The 23,254-nt window shown below is 39.8% G+C and overlaps 1 protein-coding gene across 1 annotated transcript in view; it reads right to left on the bottom strand.

Moving 5' to 3' along the window:
* Positions 1-19,224, bottom strand: part of BMPR1B (bone morphogenetic protein receptor type 1B) — a 38,909-nt gene extending 19,685 nt beyond the window's left edge. Inside the window, exons 1-3 of the mRNA XM_036381740.2 lie at positions 19,200-19,224; positions 8,660-8,816; positions 869-971 (exon numbers count right to left, since the gene is read on the bottom strand). Coding sequence (XP_036237633.1) covers positions 869-971; positions 8,660-8,799 — 243 coding nt within the window. The 5' untranslated portion in view covers positions 8,800-8,816; positions 19,200-19,224. The remainder of the gene's footprint in view (positions 1-868; positions 972-8,659; positions 8,817-19,199) is intronic.
* Positions 19,225-23,254: the final 4,030 nt, after the last annotated feature.

Raw genomic sequence — 23,254 nt, 5'->3', positions numbered from 1 at the left:
AATCTACTTCAAATTCCTAGGATGTGTGGAGTAAGGATTTCTGCCAACCAGTGTATCCAGCAATATTTCATCCAGGTAATTAAGACATTAATTCACTCCAAAATTACTCCTGTCAGTGCCTTAATGCTGCAGAAGGGACTGACTTTCTCTAATGGTGCAAGTCAGAAGTGTGAAAGTCACATACATCCATCAGTTAGACCAAAAATTAGTTAATATGGGTATCCAAAACAGGTTAGCCAGGATAATACAGGAATTGCTGCATGGACTAATTTAGCTGCAGCTTCTGGTCTCGTGGGAAGCTGGATAAAATATCTCCCATTAGCTATAATGATGAAACCATTCCTGTACTCATCTAAAACCATTTAAGGTTAATGTGAGGCAAGGCAACCACCTCAGAACCACCTTGCTCCATTTTCCACACCCCTTCCATTCTTGCAGTGATACTTGTTTTCCATCGGGTGAGCACAGTACTTGAAGGGAATATCTGGCACCAAAAATCCCAAACCAATGTGCAGCTGCACGTAAGACATAGATGTTGCTGCAGTTCATCAAATAATATCCTAACGAACTTTAGCTAGCATGGAGATTTGAGGAGTTCAGACTGCCAATTCTCTAAATCCAAACTTCCTCTGAATGGGAACGTTACTAGTAGCAGCAGTGACAAAACCAAAAACATGATGAGTTATTATTAGGAGGATCTATAGTATCATCTTTTGCGGATACAAATGCACTCCCCTCAGTAATCAATGAAGATCAGCTATCTGCCAAAGGAACAGAAGTGTAAAAACAGGGGGATACAGCAATGTCTGTTGACTGCACTTTAATTGAAAACTATCAAAAATTCAAGTGACAGAAAATGCTTCCTCACCCGACACTGGAAGTCTGAGCCCTCTAATCCAAGACATCCCTTGGTGACCAAATGTCCACCGGACTCATCCTCTTCTATTATGGTGAAGCAGTAGCCATCAGTGCTGTGGATTGGAAAGAATGAATCAGGAAAAGGCACTGAAATGTGAAAAGTGGAAAATGTGCTATTGAATATTGTCTTAAACTTTGCTCCTTGCCAGGCAAATCTGCCATTCACAAATGGACACACCAGGGCTGCTGCGGAGCAGCTCCTGCACACACAAAGGAGGCTCTGCCTCAGAGCTGTGAACTTACCTTTAGATTATTTCACAGCCTAAACCCCACTAACAAGCACCCCAGCTCTCTGCCTGTGGTCATTAGTGTGTTAGACTTTGGAAACCTTTACAGTGCAAGCTTCAGTGCTGCACAGCCTCTGCCCTGAGTGCAGGAACAAGGCACCGACACTTGCATCACGGTACAGACCTGAAGAAGCAAACACTTCTGAGATGATAAACATAAAATATTACCAAGAGTGATTTGTGATTCCTGTTTTAACCATATTATAAACTGCAACACTCCTGTGTATGAGTTCTTGAGTTATCATCAACACCCTTCACAGATGTTTACTTGGGTTATAAGCCTAAGTGATCCATAATGCTTCCATTTACAGGAACGTGCACCGGGAGGGCAAGTACACTAGCAGATGGCTCGATGGGGCTGGTGATAAATGTCCTTCCTTGATGAAGGTCAAATGCCTGAATGCTACGGAAAGAGGGAGTGGAGGGCACGGAAAGGGTGGCTGCATTTTATTGAGACTGCTGTACCTTAAGTTCTCAGCACTCTGATGGGGATACGTAACGTGTAAGAAACAAAAACTGATGGACTTGCAGGAAGAAGATCCAGAAACAAAGAAAAAACTCTTTAATATAAGACATTTAAGTCACAGAAAAATAAAAGATTCTGTTATTTGCTCAGGAAAATAGCACTGGCTATTATGTGCAATGAGTATTTTTCAGAAGAGAAGAAACAAACTCAGTTAAAACAAGGAAATAAAAAGAAAAAAAGATTAGAAAACTTAAATACAGCAAAATTTCAGATGATTTGCTCCTTACTTGAATGAAACAAGAGTCTAAAGAGCACCAGCAGCAAAGGCAATGAAGATGTAGGAAACAAGAGCCACAGTTACACATTTAAGAGACAAACACAATTTGTAAGTATTAGCTACACAGCCAAGAGATGCTGCAGAGGATCACGTCAAACATTTTCTGTGGCATATTTTTATATTAGTGGGGCAGGGTCTAGCCATGGTAAGCTTATTACTTCAAATAATAATATATCATGACTTCTGGATCTGAAAAGTAACCAATTGCACATTACAAATTACTTTCTCAGGGAAGCCAGCAATGACTTCTACCCTTCTTTACATTGTACATAGGAGTGAGGCAAAGGAGACAGCAACCCTTCTGGGCAACAGACACCTCAATGTCATTGCTTGAGCTGAAAAGATAGGAACAATAGGATTGCCAAGAGAGACTGTAAGGAATCCATTAGAGAGGAATATTGTATTAGATTAGATTTTATTTGTTTGCATGGAGCCTTTGATTCAAAATAATGAGTAAGTTTAACCCAGGGGACAGAGCAACAAAACAATAAATTGCTATCAAGTGAAACACAAAAATGGATTCTACAGCTAACAGCAAAAAACTCAAAACTCTTGGTTCATCAAAGAAAAGGAGGGGAAGGAAAAGTCAAATTGTTTGCAAAAGGGAGAAAAAGAAACAGAAAGTCAGCCATTTTAATTCTATTTTTCTGACTTGTCCTAAGGGACTCTGATTCTTCGCTCACTTATGAAAATTGAAGTCAAGCTCCTCATGCACTTTAGTCCCTCTAAAAATTTTACTCCAAATTTAAAAAGAAAAACTTAGATTGAGTAGAGCAAAACAAAAAAGTTTTAAAGCTCCAACAATAAGTCTAAACCATGCTCTTTACAGGTGTTAGGGTAATGAAGGAGAAGTGAGAGAAAAAAATAATAACATTGCTACTGCTTGTTTCTACCTGTAAGAAAAAAAAAAAACAAAAAAAAACCAACAAACAACAAAAAGTTTTCATGCAATGTAAGAACTCATTATCTTTTTGAGAATTTCTGAGGTGCTTGGGTGAGAGGGAGAAGGGACCCTTCTGAAAAGAAAAAAGGATCTCCGACCTGCTTCCCCCCTCACCCCAACCTGTTCTCCTGGGTCACAGGATGTCAAATGGACCACACACTGCAAGAAAAAGGGCAGGGCACACCTCTGCTGTTTTATTGATTCCCCCACCTCACACCTGACTAGGGTAGAAATGAAACTAATATAGCCAGTAAGAAACAAGTCAGAGATGTGTGCATAGTCTCAAATTTTATACTTATTTTGGTGACTACAGAGAAAGAAGCATCTGTACATCACTGACACTTGCAAAGCAGTATGAAAAACGTATTCTCCACTTCCTAGAAAAAAAAAATCCCATAGTGTAGAACTGCTATTTTCTTAAAATCTGCAATGTGAATTCTAATTTTGTGTAATTTGAATCGGCAAATGCTGCGTAAAGAAGGAATTCAGTGTGTGTGGATACAACTGGATACATCTGGGTACACATCCACTAACCTCCTCCACTGAAGCACCATTATTAGAGTATGGTGCAGGGGAGTGATTCAATTCACTTTGGAGGTGATCACTAATAATCACAGATTTGCTGTGTCACATATTTGCCAAGAGTGAATCCTTACAGCCAAGTCAAATGCCAGGAGAATAAAGGGAGTTAATAGTGAAACATGGACAGACACTGATATAGAAGTTGCTGCTACAATTACAGATTACCACAAAGAAAGCAGGGATCTTAACTCAGACCTTTCCTAAATGTCACAAGAGAGGAACCAAGGCCAACAGCTTTGCATCTGCTCACACAGATGTCCCCACTGGCCAGCAGCCATTTCCCACAGAAGATGTGATTCCTCAGCTTCCAAAACCTGCCTGCTGGAGATTTCCCACCCTGTTCTATGAGTGTGTGACACAGCCAGGGATGGCAATACATAACTTTGAAAAGCAACATCTTTCCCTCATTCAATGCCTGTCACAAAGAGACAGGTAACTTTCATAATTTAATGAAAAGATCCCTTATCTTTAATTTGATTTCAAATGATTCCATACAATTATTACTTTTTTCCACTCATCCTCTATATATTCCTCATTTGATACCAGAAAGAGCAAGAGCATTTTTTCACTTTCATCCAAACCAACATGACAAGTCTCTGCACTCTTTTTAAAGTGATTCAAAAATTTCCTGTATAAAGTAGGAAATTTCAAAATAAAAATAAACATTAAAAAATTGAAAGACTAATATTAAGATCTCACCACAGCTCCTTTATCAGAAAACGTTCAACTTTTCCAAACAAATTAAAGTTGATGGAAACAAAGGTTGTCTGAACTCGGTGCTTTCGCCACTGTCAGTCTTTTTTTTTTTTCCACATACCAAATTACAAAGAAAATTCAAGCATATCATCTGGAGAACAGGACAATGAAAATAACATCACTCAAGTGAGTTATCACCTTTGGTAACACTGAAAAACCAACTTAATTATTTTATTGCTTTAGATAACCAAAGACACAGTCAGGCAGAAATACAACCTAGTAGGCAACACATAGGAAGTTAAACTTTATCAGCCCCATCTTTAAAACTGTCAGCATTTATTTGTGCATGAAAACAGAGTGTGACAAAGCACCTAATTAGCCTCTGCCTTTACTGCAATCCCATTACAGTCAAAGCCAATTAATCGTAACATCATGCTTTAAAATATGCAATTAATTATGATCAGACACAACTGTCCGTGCATTCACTCTGAACACAGAAAACTTGAAATGGAACAGCAAAACAAGGTCCTGGTTATATTCAAAGCAGCTTTGACCTTCTTTACTGAAAGCCTTTTATGAATTGCACAGATGTTCAGAAAGAAGAATAAAGTTTTAGCATGCAGCAGTTTAACACACCCTTTGCAAGCAGAGGATTGTGAGCCTTCTCCAAAGGCTTCACCTGTCAGGGCCTTGAGTGCACTAATATTTTTCAACTACCCACACTGGCCCCACTCATGACTGCTCTTTCCCCCTACCCAGAACCCCTGAGCAGAGGTACAGGAGTGCCTGTCTCCACCATGGGAAGGGCTGGGCTATTGAAGGAGCTATTTCTGCCCATTGTGCTCACATATCCATGGGGAAATGGGGTCCTGGTGAGTGAGGATATCAGCCTCAGCTCCTGCCTTGGTCCCCTTTTGTTACACTTTGGCATTAACCCTCCCTCAATGAGCTCATCCTGCAATGGGTCTTTCAAAACTTCACTGTGCTCAGGGACTGCCCCATTTTTTTAATGCAAATTCTAACTAGAGCTATGGCTTTTCTGCTTAGAGAGAAAAGCATTCTGCCTTTTAAGCTGCAGTGTTATCCTTAGCTCTCTAAAGTACTGTTGGACTTAAACTGCAGAACTATAAAGAAAAGGAAATTCTGTATAGGAACACAGCAGGCTATTGGGAGGATTTGATATAGATGTGGTTAAAGAATATTGGCTTTTAAATTTCTACAAATACAATTATGGAGAAGATTTTAAATGGCCACCAGATGTCCTCATTTTTATATAAACATTCAGACCCCTGGTACTATGGGCTGCATATACACTTAAAAGCTACCTGTGGTAGCAGATAGAAATCTTCATGTGAGATGAGAGACTGTTTTTTAGGAGAAAATTTTAATGGTGATTGCAATAAGAATAGCCATTCTATTCTGAGAGTTTTAATTTAAACACAGCTGGAAATGCTTTTGCATTGAACTTTCAGAGGTTCTTGCTACTGGGCTCATAAAATGCTTCACTGCTTTAGTAAGAACCCTGGTAAGGACAGTGGCTGATGCTCTCCAGAGCCCAAACCCTGGCTGTGGATGTACTCAGTGAATTTCCAGGAAGTCAGAACTTTGCCAGGCCCTTGGGTGCCCCAGAACACACTGGCTCATTCCTGTTGGGCTGGCAGGTCCAAACTCTGAAGGTCCAAGCACAGCCCAAATCTTAACGGATTGATAGAGCTGACAAGAGGTTTGATTTTCAAATTTTTCTTAAAAAATATAAAATGCTTTTAGTGGCTATATCTGTGGCAAGCAGATAATTATTGCAATAACTTTTAATCTGAAGCATTAAATTTATTCTTTAGACAAACACTGCAATTGATACTTCTTGAACTTCCAAATGGGGAAACTTCCTTTATAGTGATGCTCAGTGATTCCCCGAGTGCTTTAAAATTGTGTCAACAGTCATTCACACAGGATAAAATACAAAAGTTACTGCCTGACTAGTAGGATGATTCCAAAACTCAGGGGAAATTTATAATCCCTGCTAACCTGGTTGGTTGTGCTCAAATCTTTTGAAATTTTGTCTCTATCTGGCCAACAAAGCATATACCTAATAACCAGCTAACCAGACACCTAATAACCCCTCTTTCCCAAGAGAAGGCTCAGGATCTTCTTTTCTCTACAATCCACAATTACAGCTATGTAGTAGAGAATTTAAAAAAGGAATTACTACATTAACAGTTAAATAAATGCAGGGAAAACAAGGGGTGTTGAGTCCTTCACACCTCACTGCAGCTCTCACACCAAGGCAGTGGGAGCCCTAGCAATGATCACTATCATGAACATGATTGCTGCTGACGAGTCATGAAGGCAGTGCATTTGAATTAATTTAATGTGTTTTATATTACTCCAAACTCCTCAGCAATTTTTCATTTATGCTGTTGCTCACTGGGCAAGTGGCAAGGTGGGTACTGCTTAGATGACAGCACAGGGCACGAGAGAGGAATTGATCTAAAGCAAGTCTCCTGACTGTCCCAGGAAACTCCTGACTGGACAGAAAAGTGATAAATATTTGATGGATAAATTCCAGCTTCAATTATTATTTTGATGTCCAAATTGGAAAAAATCATTCTGGCAATAAAGCAGAACATTCATGTCTGAAGTCTTCAAGGATTATGAAGACAAAAGGGATTACAATTTTGTGTTTTATTACCACTTAACTGCCTATCCTTGGGCATTAACACCTAAAAAAAAGTTTGACATTTGACACCATAAAGGAGACTGAAGAGAGTTTCTTTCAAGTACTGCAGTGAGGGAAAATGCACAAATCCATTCTAACAGGACATTCACTCATAGTTCCATAAAAAATACTTAATGCCAATGATGCCTACAAAGCAACGTGCAAAAGCAGGCTTACCCAGCTGGGGGATAAACCTTGTTCAGTCAGTTCCTTAACATTGATCCCTTTGTGCTTCCTAATTCAAGGATTTAAAAGTCATCTGCAAATTCCCTGTTGCTGCATGTGTGAGACAGCACATAGGAAAGCTGTGGCTCTTGCTGGGCAGGAACAGGAAACAGCTGATCGACGCTGCAGGGGATCAGCAAATTGGTATCAGAGTGGGGTTTTACAGCTTTTTAAACTGACTGTCATGTAAGAGCAGTTAGGTCTAACTCCTGGCTGGAACATGGGCTTGTAGGAAGAGGTTAGAAATGAGGAATGGTATTTACAGCTGTCACCAAAACTTTGATATGTTTTAGTAGGAAGCTGCAGGCTGAGAAGAATAAAGTCAAGCTGCAAACCCACACTCTAAAATCCAACAAAGCAATCGGTACCTTCAGGAAGCTTAGGCTTTCCCCATTTATCTTTTAAATACACGGCCTTGAAGAGCTGACAAAACATAGACAATTTCACCTCAAAGAGCACTGCATCTCCAGCTGGGCTCTCATCTGTGCCCTGCTTCTATGCCTCTCAGACTCCCACAGCTCCACCAGGCTGAGTTGGTATCTCCAGTATCACACCTGCTTCTAGCCAAGCAGAGAAGTTTAAATCCCTCAGATGGAACATGAAGAGCTCAGCCCAGCTTTGCTGCAGCTAAAGCAAACTGTACCTGCACCTCAAGCCAAGACAGAGGTTCATTCAACCCTCACTCAACAGCAATTTTATGTGTCCAGCAAGAGCTGCTTTTGAGTAGGGGAACAGCAGCTTGGTCCCCCCACAGGTACCCTCAGTCACCTCTGCTTGCTTTAGCCAGTGCCAGGGCAACACAGACCAGTGCTGAGCCTTCAAGGACATTGTGCATATCTGGACTTGCCTTTCCCCCAGGGAGCCAAAAAGGTCCTGAGGAAGCATAATCCAACCCAGATGAGAAATCTGTACTGCTCTAAGCCCAAAATTAAACGGAAGGCTACAGCTCATAGACAAAAATACTCAACACGTCACCTAAAGATGGTTCTCCTTTTAGCATAGAAACAAAAAAAAAAAACCAAAAGAAACCAAACCCAAAGCCTTAAGGACTTACAGATACAGCTGCTGTAGACACAAACAAAGACCAGGGTTCTTATAAATAGTATTCTATTGAGAGTGATTATAAATTTATAAGCATTTATTGACATTTCAATATATCTCCATTAGGTCTCCTCTCATTAACTGCACGCTCCTTTAAAAACAAAGTTCAGTCTTCAGAATATTCCATATGCAATTCATTAAAACAAGTATTGTCTAAAATGATAAATATGTGTATGCCCTAACAAAACAAAGCAAAACAAAACAAAAACCAACAACCATGCAGCTGATGTCTAGGTAAAAATTACTTCTGATTTTTAGACAGACAGTGAAAACCAACTCATTTACATATGGCTGCTTAAACAAAAAACTGCGACACCCAACTTGGGATTACTGAGCTGCCACGAGTTTGTTTTGCCATGTATCATCAGCAGATATCTATGCCACAAACCTGCAGGTATTGTTGACCGAGTCCTCAGGGCAGTGGTGGTGGCACTGGCAGGACAGCTTCTTCTGGGGAGGAGCAGGGGCCGTGCTCTCACCATCTTTTCTGGTCTCCATGCTCAGCTTGCCAGAACTGCGCAAGGCCATGTTGTCTAGAAAACTGGCTGTAAGAGAGGAAGAAAAAGAAACAGTTCTAGGCTGTATTGCAAGACCTGAAATGAAGGCTTTAAACTACTTCTACCTATGAAAACTTAAGAAAGTTATTTGAGATGAGGGTTCACTACAGAGTGTTTCTCTGTAGTTTGACCATGGTTGAGGCTTATTGGAGCTCGGGGGTATTAGATCAAAGGTACTGATGTTAGAGCTCTGCCACTGCCAAGAGATATATTGTGCTTTTATTATTATATATTGCACAGTACAGCTTTTCTTCTGTTGCATTACACAGGTCAAATCCTTGCTTACACCTTTGAGTTTTCTTTATCTCTACAGAGTTCAGCACAGATGTATATTCACTGAACCCCATAAAAATCAGTGGGATTTATGGTACTCCAGGCAGAACAGAACATGAGCATACAATTTAACAAAGTCTTGACAGAAAGCGATGTTCTTTCAAATTCAACGGCACGTTCTGTCACTGAATTGCAAAAGCCCTGCTTGGAAAACAAGGGAAAGAGCTCACTTCTGTAAAAGAAAAGTCTATAAACAAAGTAAAAGAGAAGAATGTGGTTTTGGATTAACAATGCTGAAATATATGGAGGTGATTATTTCTAAAAATATCAGAGTACTGAATCTCCATGGAGGTGGTGGAGTACAGCTGGAGATGCTGGTGATAGGCTAGGAGATGTTTAAACACCCTCCTTCGCCCAGCTCTACTCATAAATATCAACTTTCAGTCCTTGTGAAAATTTTAAGCCTCAAAGACAAAAATGAGATTAGCATGAAAAGCTTCAACTGGCAGTTCCTCAGTCTCCTTTTGGTTGCCTGTAAGAAATCTTACCAAAAGGTCACTTACAAACAGCAGTCTCCAACAGAGTAGCTGAAGAGCTAGCTTGAAGTGCTTGATTTAATGTTAAGTCTTTATAAACAACTGGTATTGCAATTATTTTGATTGCTCTTTACTCTAAAATTTTTCCAAATCTCCATCATTAGGAATGATTTATTGTGGAGCTGATAAAAAAAAATATATCTTTTTTTTACGTCCCTACAGAGAGATAGGGTGGGCAAACAGGCAGAGGGGATGGGGACAAGCAGCTACATTTCAGGGCTTGGATTGCAATCAACAACTGAGGTGATGACAGTGAGGCTGAAGGACTCTGAAGCAGGGTAAGGCTGGAGGAAGCATGGGGCTGTTCTACCAGTCCTTGACCTTAGGAGGACTGAAAAAACACCAGTCTGGCCTCCTGGGATCATGAGACCAGCCAGGGCACACCATGCCTCCAGCTGCATATCCCTCCTCTCCTGTGCCAGCTCTGGTAGCACAGGACAGGCACTGGGAGCAACAACTGGCAGACAGGCTTTTGTTTTCTGCAGTGTAACTTGAGGCAACGCAGCTTATCCCCAGTAAAGTCAGGAAAAAGCTGCAACCTGTTAGCTCTGGGAGAAGTGGGGCTTTGCACATAAGAACACTGCATTTAGAGAAGTGCTAGCCTTTTTAACACCATAGCCCTTCCACTCCTTGCACATTCCTTGCACAAGAGGTATATCAATAATATTAGGGTGGTACACATGAAAAAGAATCATTCACCATGCTCCAGACTAATGCTCCTATGAAACACAAAACTCATACAGCTTGGCCTTTGCTCAGTACCTCTGTATGCCACTGAAACCAACTGGCTTCTTCATTAGCTCACCTCTTTCTAAAGTCAAACCAGACAACCAGTTACAAAAAATATACAAACCATGGGCTCATAACCCTTGTGCCCAGCATTAAGACATAACCTAGATTCATGACACAACTGGCTGTCAGTCCCATACTGTTTTCACTAACATTTGGCAAAATCAGAGCTAAATGCACGAGTTCACTCAAGATGCACTGTGTGTATGTGTTGTTGTGTACTCACAGCTGTACCTTAAGGTGAAGTAGATGCTTAAATTAAGGGCAAAACAATGCACTGTTTGTTTCTCCTAAGATGATTAGGCAGCCTGTGCATAATGAATTAATATCAACAGATATTTGCTCCCTGGGTCACAGGATTAGGGATTACCTAAATTCTCTTTCAAACAGCCATTTTTGTCAGTATTACTTTGTTACCATTGGATGGGGAATGTTCAACTATTAATATTCCTGTCAAGGATTTTCAGACTTCAAGCTCATGAGGCAACCAAGTGAACTTCTAGCTCACCAGTGTAATAGTTTACTCTGAGCATCATTTCCACAGCCCTTTCTACAAGCTTCCTGAAGTTTTAGCAGGGATCTTTCTCCAACAAGGAGTGTAAAGACAAAAGCTTCTTACACCTAGCACAAAAAAGGGGGAAAGGTTTAATTACACATTTGATGGTGCCTGAATATGTTAAATTTAGGCAGCTAAATGCCATCCTCATAATATGTACAACCACAGATCATTCACTTTCCAACAACCATAAAAGAAGTCATACCTCAGCACAATCTGTGGCCATCACTCACCAGTGATGTGAGCATGAACAGCTTCTGCAAAATTTGCCATAAACAACAGCTTCCACCCCTAGACCTGGCTGCACTCCCTGATATAATAAGACAGGCAGAAGCTGCTGAATTGGAATCAAAAATCTGAAGTACCAGCAAAGCATGGCAGGTGGCTATTTAGAGATGAAGTTTGGTTTTGGGAGAATTTAGGACAGATAGGCTGATATTTAAATTTACACCTTCCAAGAGTTGAAATTAGCAGTGCAGCCTAATATTTTGTTTCCATCTAATGCCCAGAGTCAAAACTAATGCAAAATCATAGCAGTTCATGTCAAATATATTAGATTGAATAAAACTAAAATAGGGAGCAATAAGATACTTTCAATCATGCTCTTTTCTGTCTTCTAAAATGTAAAACTCTCCTCACTCTATTCTCTTGCTCTTTTCACACCTTCATTTCCTGGCTGCTAGCTAAAATGATGGGCAGATCTTCTGCCTCTGAAATTCATGTGTCTCACCCAGCAGATAACCATGGAGCATGTAAGAACTCTTCTCCTCCCACTCAGAGCTGAGTTTCAACAAGGTCTCTTGACTTCTATGTCTGCTTGACTTGAGCTCAGAAAGGTTTTCCAGCAGTCCCTTCCCCAAAAGGAAACATGCAGGAAGGAACTCACAAGAGAAGTGGGGAGAATTTTTCAGCTTGGCAACAAGTTCCTCCTGATTTCAGGTGTGAAAACCACAGTTTGGGATGGTGAACAGCTTGTTCATCCTGCATTTGCTGCTGTTCTGTAACAAGCACATGTTGGTCACGCAGACCTGGCTCTGTCTAGGGTTTAGAAGCCCTTTGGGTTTTGAAATCTCTCCTAGAGCCCTGAAAGCAAGAGATTTCAGGCTATTTAAGCTTGGCTGCCTCTTTGCTGTAGCCTATTCTGTTGCAGTCTGCTCACAGTCAGCTTCCCATCCCTTGGGAGAACTGTAGAAAAACAGTGGCATCAAAAATTAGGTTATTTTAGTCTGCTGAGAAACTTACTGACTGCATCAGGAAATTCATCAAAGCAGTTGAGCACCTGAAGCTGATCATCAGACTGGTAGAGATTCATCAAGTTCAGCTGAGTTTCTCAGCTTAACTCTTTTTCCACTAAACTTCAGCATGTACAAAGCACCATCCACCACAAGGATTGGAAGTCAGCTGCCAGGGCTTTGATGTCTCTTTGGAGTGCTACTCCTGAGAAATATTTTCCTCTCTAGGACTGGGATGACTGAAAACTGTGATGTGATGGCCTCGGTTACAAATCTCTACCTGAGAATGGGGACTGTGTGCAGCATGCTACTGCTTTGTTCTTTCCATTTGTTAGTGTGTTTCTCCTTCCTTTCCAGAAAGGAACATCTACAAGGAGAAGGAGAACAATGAAAATAAAGTGCTGTAAAATTAAAGTCATTCTCATGGTCATCCAGGATAACGTTAATGTCTAATTTAAACCTCTACTAACCTCCAGAGTCAACAAATAAACCTTCTTGGATATAATCTTCCATCTATCAGCACTAAGATTTCCAGCAAAATACTTTGTCATGCGGCAAACCCTTTCATGGCATTTCAGGGAGTTCTGCTGTAATTTTTTACAGGTGTGAGAAGCGTCATAGATCCCCATTCCACAATGACAATGAAGAAACTATAAGGATGAATTCTAACTTGGTTTTAAACAATGTTGTTATTTGTTGGTTTGACAGGTCTGCAGGCAGTGGTACCTCACACACAAAAGGAAAATCACCTATTTAAGCTTAACATTGGCTCATGTAGATGCAGCAAAAAAATTCTGATCTGAAGGGCCAGTCTCTCAGTGTACATTCAGTCCTCAAACTCTCTACCATGGCTGCCAATAAGTACTTCAGCCCCTGCCAATTGTAGCCATAGTTATGTGATTTGGACAGAAATTTCTCCACTAGAATCTGGATAAAGCCCAGTGACTCATTTCACACTGGCCCATAGCCATTGGATGGTAATGACTTTTGGGCACTGCTCCGATTCAACAAGTCTGGTAATGCAGGAGGTGAAAAGCTCTTTATTCTATTTCTCTGTATTCTGTGGTTTGAATTTTAAGCCATCCTGTTCCTGAAGGATGAAGAATTAGCAATAGTTATCTTAACAGATTGATTTCTGTGCCACAGCTGTGAGATTTATGTGCTGTCTATGCAGTGAAAAAAGCAAATCTGTCATGACCTTGCAGGGGTTCATAAGGCGTAAAAGTCAGACTTGCTCCTTCCCCAGAGAGATGCTAAGGACAACAAAAAAAAAAAAAGGGTTCAATACCATCCATTCACATTTTCCCAGTCTAATAACAACATCTGGCCACCCCCTGACTCTGAGCAAGGCTTGCAACTTCAGGGAAGGCACACACCAAAGTTGTTTCCATGCACATCATGGAACAACTTGTTTCAACATACTTCAACTGCTTCTTTAAAATGGAAATTAAGGATATTCATACAAAGCATCTGAAATGTAATTGAAAACAAACCAAAACAATGCAAACCTGAGAAGAAAATCAGTCAACTTGATAAAATAGTTAAGTTAGATAAAATAGATGGAAATTTTAAACCACAAGATGATTTCATCAATGTTCTGCACTGATCTACATGGCGTGCTTTTCCTCAAAACAGACTTTTATTAAAATAAAAAAACTATCTTGCAACATCCTGCTGGAGTTTCCTATACCATATCATAAACCACAGCCTGATGACTTCCCACCAAGCCAGGGTTATACCATCAACATGATTGTTTTTGGAGAAAGGGAAATAAGTTACTGCTAACTCACTGTACTGCTCCCAGATAAAAGAATTTCCATGGGATATTTTTGGCAAATAGTCAACAATAAAAACACAGCACAGTTAAAAGACTTGAAATAAATTACACCTCTTAATTCAGCCTGATCTACTGTGTAAAATAGTCAAGAGGTAACAGTAAAACACTTTTTATTGGTGATAAGTACATAACAGAGAAGGAAAACTGGATCATGACAGTTTCCCTTTGCTGGATATTCAAGGCTACCATAAAACTCAAGGAAATATCAGATGCTGAGACCTTCATATTTTTGATCCAAAACTAAGTAAACAAAATCTGGTATTAATACAGCAGAAAAAACCCCAAAACCAGCACACTTTGCTTTTCAGTGTGTCGCTACATTGCACTAGTGAGCTCAAACTGAGATTGGTATCAATCCATGCTTGAAAATACCTGTACCTTGATATACATCCACTGTAATAAACTGACATACTACAAAAAAAGTAACATTGTAGGGTTTATGTATGATTTGCACCACTTCCCACCTATGCTGGATTTCCTATACAACAAAATGCAGAGAACCTACAAGTTGCTCCTTCTCATCTCTATATTTCAAAATTTGGGGTGGTTTTGTTTCTATTCATAATCCAAATAAGGTTTAAAATAAAATATGCTTTTAAACAACCTGTCAAGGCAGTTTTCTTAAAAACTGTTCCTGTCCATATTCATAGAATTGCCACTGACTTCCAATATAGCTACAAGCATCCAGCACCACTTTAAGTGATGTCTTTATTTTTCAGAATTATTAGCTAAAAGTTTAGCATGTAATGTAACAAGCTGTGACAAAGCCACTGAGAAAAGACCCTCCAAACTAATACCCGTTCCATACTCACAACTTACAAACACAAAGGCTTCTTTGCTAACACAGCCCATGGAAAATGCACATGTAATTTGCTGTCTGTTTTCCTCTCATTTCTGGTGCCCACAGTTAATCTTTGACATATTTTTCATTTGGAAGAAAATGGGAATTGGTTGGCACATTTTTATAGCATGTACCAACACAACATTAAAAAAAAATAGAACAGAAAGACAACTTTAAAATTTCCAAGGGAAAGAGCATGCAAAGTGTTTTATCCTGTCAGCTTGAACTCAGTAAAATCTATCTCTATCCACTGTAATTCCCCATTAAGAAATATTTCCCAGCTGTGTCAAACATCTTGTCTAATTCTATCTTCTACAATCTTTTGGTTCAATGTATAAATGCTCCATGACAAAATAAAAGCTTTTAAAATATAAGTTAGTTTTTAATATTTGCAAAGATGAATGAGCAGGTAGTCCACACAATTCTCATTAAGATACCAACACAATTTCTTTATTTTAATCCCTTTTCAGGAGCTGTATTTTACACAGCAAGGGTAAATGTGTTGGAGCTATCAATCTGGAACAATCAAATGCAAATACTTCATAAATACTAAGGTGAGTTCCCAAGTCCAATGTGAGAATCACTGATTCTTCTGGACACAGAGAAAACAGAGATATTGAAGGTCATCTTTGCATCTGTCTTGTCAGTGCCAAGACCATCTCCCAGGAATCTCTGACCCAGAAGGAATACTTTAAGGAAGATGTTCCCTTTGTCAAGGAAAACTGGATTAAAGAACACCCAGACAAATTTCATATCCACAAGTCCACAGGCCCTAACGGGATGCCTCCATGAGTGGTGAGAGAGCTGGCACGCACCAGAATGACTTTTGAAAGGTTGTGGCAATCCACAGAGATACATGAGAACTGGAAGAAAGCAAATGTCATCCCAGTTTTCAAACAGGGCAGGAGAGAGGAACCAGGGACCTCCTGGCCAGTCAGCCTGACTTTAATGGCTGAGATCAGCTCACTTGGATAGAGCACAGTGCTAATAACACCAAGGTGGTGGGTTTGGTCCCATATTAGCCATTCACTCAAGAGCTGGACTTGATGATCCTTGAGGATCCCTTCTAATGGGAATATTCTGTGAAAAAGAATATTTAAAAAAAGAATGATGGAGCACCTCATTCTGGAGGCCATCTCCCTCAACACGAATGACAAAAAAGTGATCAGGAGTAGTTGAAATAGATTCACTAAAGTTGAATCATGGTCAAAACAGGGGATAGAAATTAGGGCACAAATATGTAAAAAAAGACAATTTGGATATCAACAAACAGCAGAGTCTGTGCCACACTTTACATTTTAAAAAAATTATTTAAAAAATATAGGAAGGTTATTGTCAACATCCTTAGGCAGTCATTTCTGCTTCTAAGCTGCAAATCACCACATATTCTTCTGCAGTTCCAAGCAGCAAACACCAAATGTGATCACCAAGAGATTATGTAAATGCCACTACAAGTGATCTTGAAAACTCTCCTGAACAGCAGCAACAGGGGAAAGAATACACAGATGGGAAGCAATGCAATGTGATACCACTGCAACTAATCCGTGCTTTGCTATCTGATCTTTAGGAAAGAGCAAAGATTGAACTGGGCAAGCTGCAGATTTTTACTTATTATCATTTTAGATGATACTGAGATTGAGGGATTCAGACAATGGAATTTAAATGAAACAGCAAGAGACAGCTTTGACCTCATGGATCTCTTAGATATGTTTAATAAATCACTGTCACTCCTGTTGCCTTTCCAGAAGAGAAGAAACACAAGAGCACCATGCAGTTGAGACAAAAATACTGCCTGGAAGATAAAAATACCAGCTAGCCATTCTCACCTCAAGATCAAAGACTGCACCTGGATATTAAAATATAATTAGCATGTGCACATGCCATGCTTGCAGAAACCAATGCCAACACTATTCAGAGGTGCTGGTGCCCTTCTGACTGACTGGATTTATCTGTTCAGGAGTAAATGTGACATAACCCCAGCTCAGCCTAAAGAGCATTTACTTCATATATTTACTACATAAATTACCAACTCCTTTCTAATTTCTGCCACACTGGTGTAATTCCCTTTTATTCTTCTAAGAATAAATTAAATAATGTAGATATTCAGAAAACCAGAACTGTGATACAGCTGTTATGGTATAAGCATGCTATTTTTTTAATGGTTTTGTTTTGTTTTTTCTTTTCAAATTCTGTAGCCATACATTTATAACTTCCTTTAAATTCGGTTTATTGATTAACTTATCATGCTTCCCAAATCATGGGGATGATGATGCTTCCTACCAATTCCCCTTAGAACTTTTCCTCAAGTGCCTGCCTATCTTCCAGAAGGACAGATTACTTGGTGTCAGAAAAAAATAACTAGTATTTTGATAATTTTTCATGGATTAATACCATCTGCTTCCCAAAATCCCACGTGATTATGACACCCTCAGCAAATAACTGTTGCTGAATGAAGTGCTCAAGGACCTCCAGGAATTTTTCTGCCTGGAGGCAAATGCTACCCTGACAGGTCACCAGGCCGAGCAGAGTTTTAAGCAACTGAACAAGTGACAGTATAAATTGGTGCCCTGTTAAGCTGCCAAGGCAGGGACTGCATTGAACTGACTGCTGCTACTGTTGGCCTCACCCCACACACTGTGCAGGCATTTGAACTGCATGTGTGGAAACCATAAGCGATGAAGAAGATCTTTGTGTTCATGAACGAGGGCTGAGGCACAAACCTTATCTTCTGCAAACACAGCTGAATGCAACAGAAAGTGTCATTGACTTACTCACTTTGACAGAAAACAAACAAATCCATTTGGAGGGCAGAGGAAAGCATCTCTACTGCGAACCAAAATTAACTGCACGCATGGAACAACAATGATGAATTTTGACCGCAGACATAAGCGCTACGGTTTTTCAGAAGTGTTTGAGCAGCCTAAAATCATTTCCCTCTCCGAATGCTCCAGAGATCATGTCTGGGCAGGAAGGGGGTGTGTTCCACCCATGCCAGTGACACTGCCACCAGCCCATCAACCAGTGCCCACCAACAGGCTTCCATGCTCGCCCACTCAGGCCTCTGCAAGAGGAGGAACCAGCCCTCAGTCCCACTGAGTTTGCTTGCTTTGCTATTTTCCCAATGTCATACACATGCACCTTCACGGCTACACTTCATACACAACCTCAAAACCTAAGAAATGTGCACTGCAAACACCCTTGGCAAGCTCACATGCCATGTGCTCTTCTCCTCGACCAGAAGTTTTCAACAGATGCATGACCACCTTTCTTTCATTCTCTACAGATTTCTCCACAATTCTCATCAAATGTAAAACTTTTTTTTTCCAGTGTCCAGCCAGATATGAACAGTAGGAGAAAAAATATGAACATATGAATGAGTAGGAGAAAAAGTACATGTGTTTTTATTATTTGACTATTTTTCCAATTAACTAGCATTTAAAATGTATAGAACAGATGCAACATTTTAAAAAGCATTACTGACATACACAAGCACTATATATCACCAAAGTTAGACAGAAGGGTGACAATCACTAAGGCTAAAACCAGTCCCAGCTCTGAAATTCAGGCCCACAATGCAAACCTGGCACCAGAATAAGCCTATTACTGCCAAAACATTTATTTTTAAATTAACTTCAAATCCAAAGGTTAATATAAAGAAGAAAAAGTGAAACATCCTTTTAAGTTCAAGATCAGGCTGATTTCCAAGTACTAGTTCTAAAAATCTCTTTTTCCTCAATCCTCACCAAAAAGAGTAACAGGAAACCTTTTGTTTTATCTGCAGTATTTTCTCTGTAAATCTATGACCTTTCTTCCTTCCATCTAAACCAACTAAAGGCTTGCATTGGCCTCCTGGCACTGTACAAACCTTGACCCCCAGTCCAAGTGAATGAATAGGAAATCTCCAGAGTGTGTGTGTGTGTGTGAATGTGTCCCTGCAGGAGCCAAAGCTGCAAACACAAGACCCTGTGCCCCACGAGCAGCTGGCTCCCTGCTGCCCCACATCTTGCCAGCACACCAGCAACACTGCTCTTTCTTCAGCCCCTCTCTGACCTTTCTGAAGAACCCACCGAACCTCACTGTTTTACTCTTTCTTTTTATTCCCAGCCTCTTAAGTGTTCTGCTCAAGCCAGGCTTAAAAAAAAAAATTAAAAGAATATAAAAGAAAGAAAAAAGAAGAAAAAGGGAAAGATGAGGTGGGGGGAAGCACAAGTGCTTTGTGAGCTGAAAAGCTGAAGCCTTTTACTTACGCGGAGTTTGGGCGCGCTCGCTACATCGCTGCCAGATTCCCCCAGGATGAGAGTCATGTGAGGAGGCAGAGGGTGGCTCTGCTAAGCAAACACAGCACCGTAGGCCGGGCTAATCCTGCACCTGTGGCGTGTTATTCAGCAGCAGAGAAATGCAGCCCAGGCTGCCTCTGCTTAATACGGCTCAGCTGTTTCCCTCTGCGCTCGCTTTGATTGTAAGCTGGCAAACAATATTATTCCAGCCCGGCGCAGAGGGGTACTCAGGCTACATAGGATGTGACAGTAAAAAAGCAAAAGGCAAAGAAAATCCTGGAATTACAAATAAAACAAAGATCCTGAGCAATACAGAGTTTCTAACTCTTTCCAGATGGTTGGCAATGCCTTCCAAGGTCAGTATATAAAACGCACACTGAAGTTGGAGCCTTCTGCTCCTCACCTCCCTTTAAAGTGGGGCTACTTGTGATACAGGATACACCACAGTGGCCTGGCCCTCATTTACCCAATCCAACACGTATTTGCCAATGAGAGCAATCACAAGAAGGTTTCAATGGGGTTTTAGGCTTCTTATAGTACAAAAAATGCCAATTGAGAACAGACTATGAAAAGAAATGGCATGCAACCAGCAATTTGGGATTTTTTTTTTTTTCAGAGAAGGATCCAGAAAAGCAGTTGTGAAGTTGCTACCAGGATACATAGGCTTTATCATAGCACATCACAAAAAAACCCCAGAAAACCCCCACAAAACAAAAAAAAAAAAAACCAAAACCAAGAAACAACAGCAAAAAAAAAGCCCAAAAAACCACACACAAACAACAATAAAAGCAAACAACAAAAAACAGAGAAAAAAAACAGAAAAACACCCCAAAACTAAAATAAAACAAAGGAAAAAAGACAGGAAACTTGATAAACTGCATCAAACAGCATCAAAACTTGGTCCCATCATGGAACAATGAATTTCATTTCAAGATAGAGAACACAGCCATTGAGAGCATTTTATGAGCCTGATGTTTGCTGCACAAGTTGGCTAACCACTGTTAAAATTCCCTGTAACTGTGATCCACACATATTTATATAAAACAAAGCAGTATTATTTAAAAAAAACCCAAACCGATTACTATTTCAGATACTTGAAATAATTTAGTTAACTTAATCTGGTTATCAGGATTTATTCCAGATAATTTGGTCATAATATACCACACCTTCTCCACAAATCTATCATTTCCATGGTGGCATGTAACTGTCAGAGGTGACCAACAGATGCTGTTACTGGTGTTTCTTTCTGATATTGAGCTGTAAACATCAGACATTGCAGTCACAGCACACTCCCAACATTTGTATTGAAATGTTCTTCTCTACAAAATGATACTTCAGTTTCTGCTCCATCATTCCCTAATCTAATTCCACGTTTGGAAACTGGTGATGAAAAAAAGAGATATCTGCACACTCAGAACTACATATCAAATTTCTTGGTGGAAGGTTTATTGCAGCTGCTGTTTACCAATGGGATTATTTCCAAAGAAATAGGAGCTTTATTCCTATGAGAAAATGATCATAAGTAATCTGGACCTATATGAACTTTCAACTGATTTCTTATAGAAGAGCTAACTCTTCAAGATTCTGACTGAAACACGTAGGATATCTAGATATTTGATTAGATCACAGAGTAAAAAGTAATAAACAAGACTTTATACAACATAAAATCAAAATAAAAAAGCTGCCTCCAATTTCTTCTTACAAAAAAATTGCATTTTTTTTTTTTCAAATACCTAATTCCTTTTTTCGGGCCTTACATATGCTTTTTTAAAAAGCATATTGCCTCTGCCTCTTGTACTAGCAGAGGCAATAGCTAAATTTTTCCTCCTCCACACTCTGGTCTGTTCCTGATTCATCCCTAGTTTAGAGAACTACCTGTAACTCTATCAAGACCACATGTATCAAGTGAAAAAGACAGATGATGTCTAAATTCCTGCCAACACAATGTTGAATCGTGGTCCTGCTAGAAAATGCTTGGTGCTCCTGGCAGCAATCACATTCCTCCCTAACTCTCCGAGGGCATCCTGCTCATTCTGCCTCATGTCTCCTGGAGCTCATTCATGGCAATGTCCAACAAAATCATCTTCAGAGTTTTAGGTAGTAAGCTGTAAGTAGTTGTAACTACTTACAACTTTTGAATTTGAAACTTCAAAACTTTTGAATTTGCCTTCTTTGTACCCTGTGGCCTTTGCAATGCATGTGGTGTTACCCAGACTGTGCTCTGTACCACCCTGCTGCTCTGCCAACACAAAGCTCAAAACCTACTTCTAAGATAACGTGAAAACTCAGAAAAACAATGAAAAGCATGGAAGCTGGAACATAAACAAGACTGATATAAGTGTCTTTAAGCAGGAACAGCTTTCATATACAACCAGTCACACATCTAGATGTTTATATTTAATTAGCTCTCAAAACAGTGGACTAGATGGCTGTGGAGACAGAAATTAAGGATACAGACTGTTCTGTATATCACTAGCTTCACCACAAACCACCAAAAGCTTCCTGCTAGATTGCCTGGTTTTCTTCTTCCTGCTAGATTGTTCTGGTTTCAAACAGAAACCAGAACACCCTGTTGGCTGAAATACTTCTAGGGTGATATCCACCTAACAACACCTACATCTGCAATTTCCAATAAATACTCCTCTTGCAAGTTAAAAAATTCAGGAAAAGGTCATATTGACAAGCTGACAGAATCTAGAAGAATATTAACCCCTAACACCATAAGCCATCATTTCTCCCCATATTATTTTAGTTTGATGCATAAGCAAGGAACCTTTGTTCCCAAGGTAATAAAAATAAAGCACTACTGATGGGTGGTAAATCCACTTGACTTCTCTTTCTTTCTTTCCCTTCTCTCTTCCCAGAGCATGCACTTAACTCTATTAAAAAGGAAAGCTTACAACTCTCCATTCACAACTAAACCAAAGGTCAGGAAAATGTAAAAAAAAATCATCTTTCTTTCATTAACAAATTTAAATGTCATATAAAAAGGCCTAGAACAAAATACAGTAATTGCCAGCTGCCTAATTATTTTCTCATCCTCTTCCAAGCCTCAACACAATGCCTTTGTTAGGCTGCCTGCCAGTGATGTTCGGAACATTAAAATACACTAAATTTCTGCAAAGACTTTGTGTTGCAAAATGTGCTCTGATGGGAAAAACTGAAGCAAATATAAGAACAACCTGATATTATCCACCTTAAATGATGAGGGAAGGGAGAATACGGTGTGCTGTCAACCCCCCCCCCAGGTTTGTATCCATATTCCTAGAAGAGTTCAGTAACAGGAGATTGGAGGTTAGAGGTGGCCAAGGACAAGTTTTGGTTCCCAATTAACACTACTGAGCCATGAAAGCCTTGTCTAGCAGGCGCCATCACATACAAACTATCCTCCCACTGCACAGGGCCCTTGCTCTCTGCAGAGTTCAGTGTCTCCTGGCTTGCCCAACAGTGTAAGCAGAGGGATCATTAGTTATGACTAGTAGAGTCTAGGAGATAATGTTGACTCTCATTTCAGGAACTATTAAGCTATAAACACTGTGCTGAAAGCCATTTATCTGCATTTTAAGATAAACAGAGAAGCTATTCAATTAAGTAGACTGAAAGAAATAAGCTACAGATGCCAAATCGAACAACTTTTAAACTCCAAAAGAGAAAATCTGTGCATTTAATAAGCACAACTTTATACCAAGAAATTACTCACATGGTAGTTCATAAGCAGCACAGCTTAACCACCCCACCATGTCTGATAAAAAAAATACAAATCAAAGTGTAATTACAAAACAGTTAAATCCAAGCAATGTAAATTACATGCACTTAAAATTTACAAGTTCCTACGGCAGCCACCAGTGATGGTGTACAAGGTTACAATTTTCATCGGGCAGTATTTACATTTTATCTCCACATCGCTACAATTTGAAAATGAGATACTATTCCAGACCTCCGCAAATGAGATAAATGCCTAAGCTGTCATGTTCGAATCTGCACTTGCTAAGGAGAACATTCTTCCTGAGATAAGCAAAAGAGTA

Source organism: Molothrus ater, chromosome 4 (assembly GCF_012460135.2).
Source record: "Molothrus ater isolate BHLD 08-10-18 breed brown headed cowbird chromosome 4, BPBGC_Mater_1.1, whole genome shotgun sequence".
Lineage (NCBI taxonomy): Eukaryota > Metazoa > Chordata > Aves > Passeriformes > Icteridae > Molothrus > Molothrus ater.
This window is presented reverse-complemented; position numbering and strand designations above follow the sequence as displayed.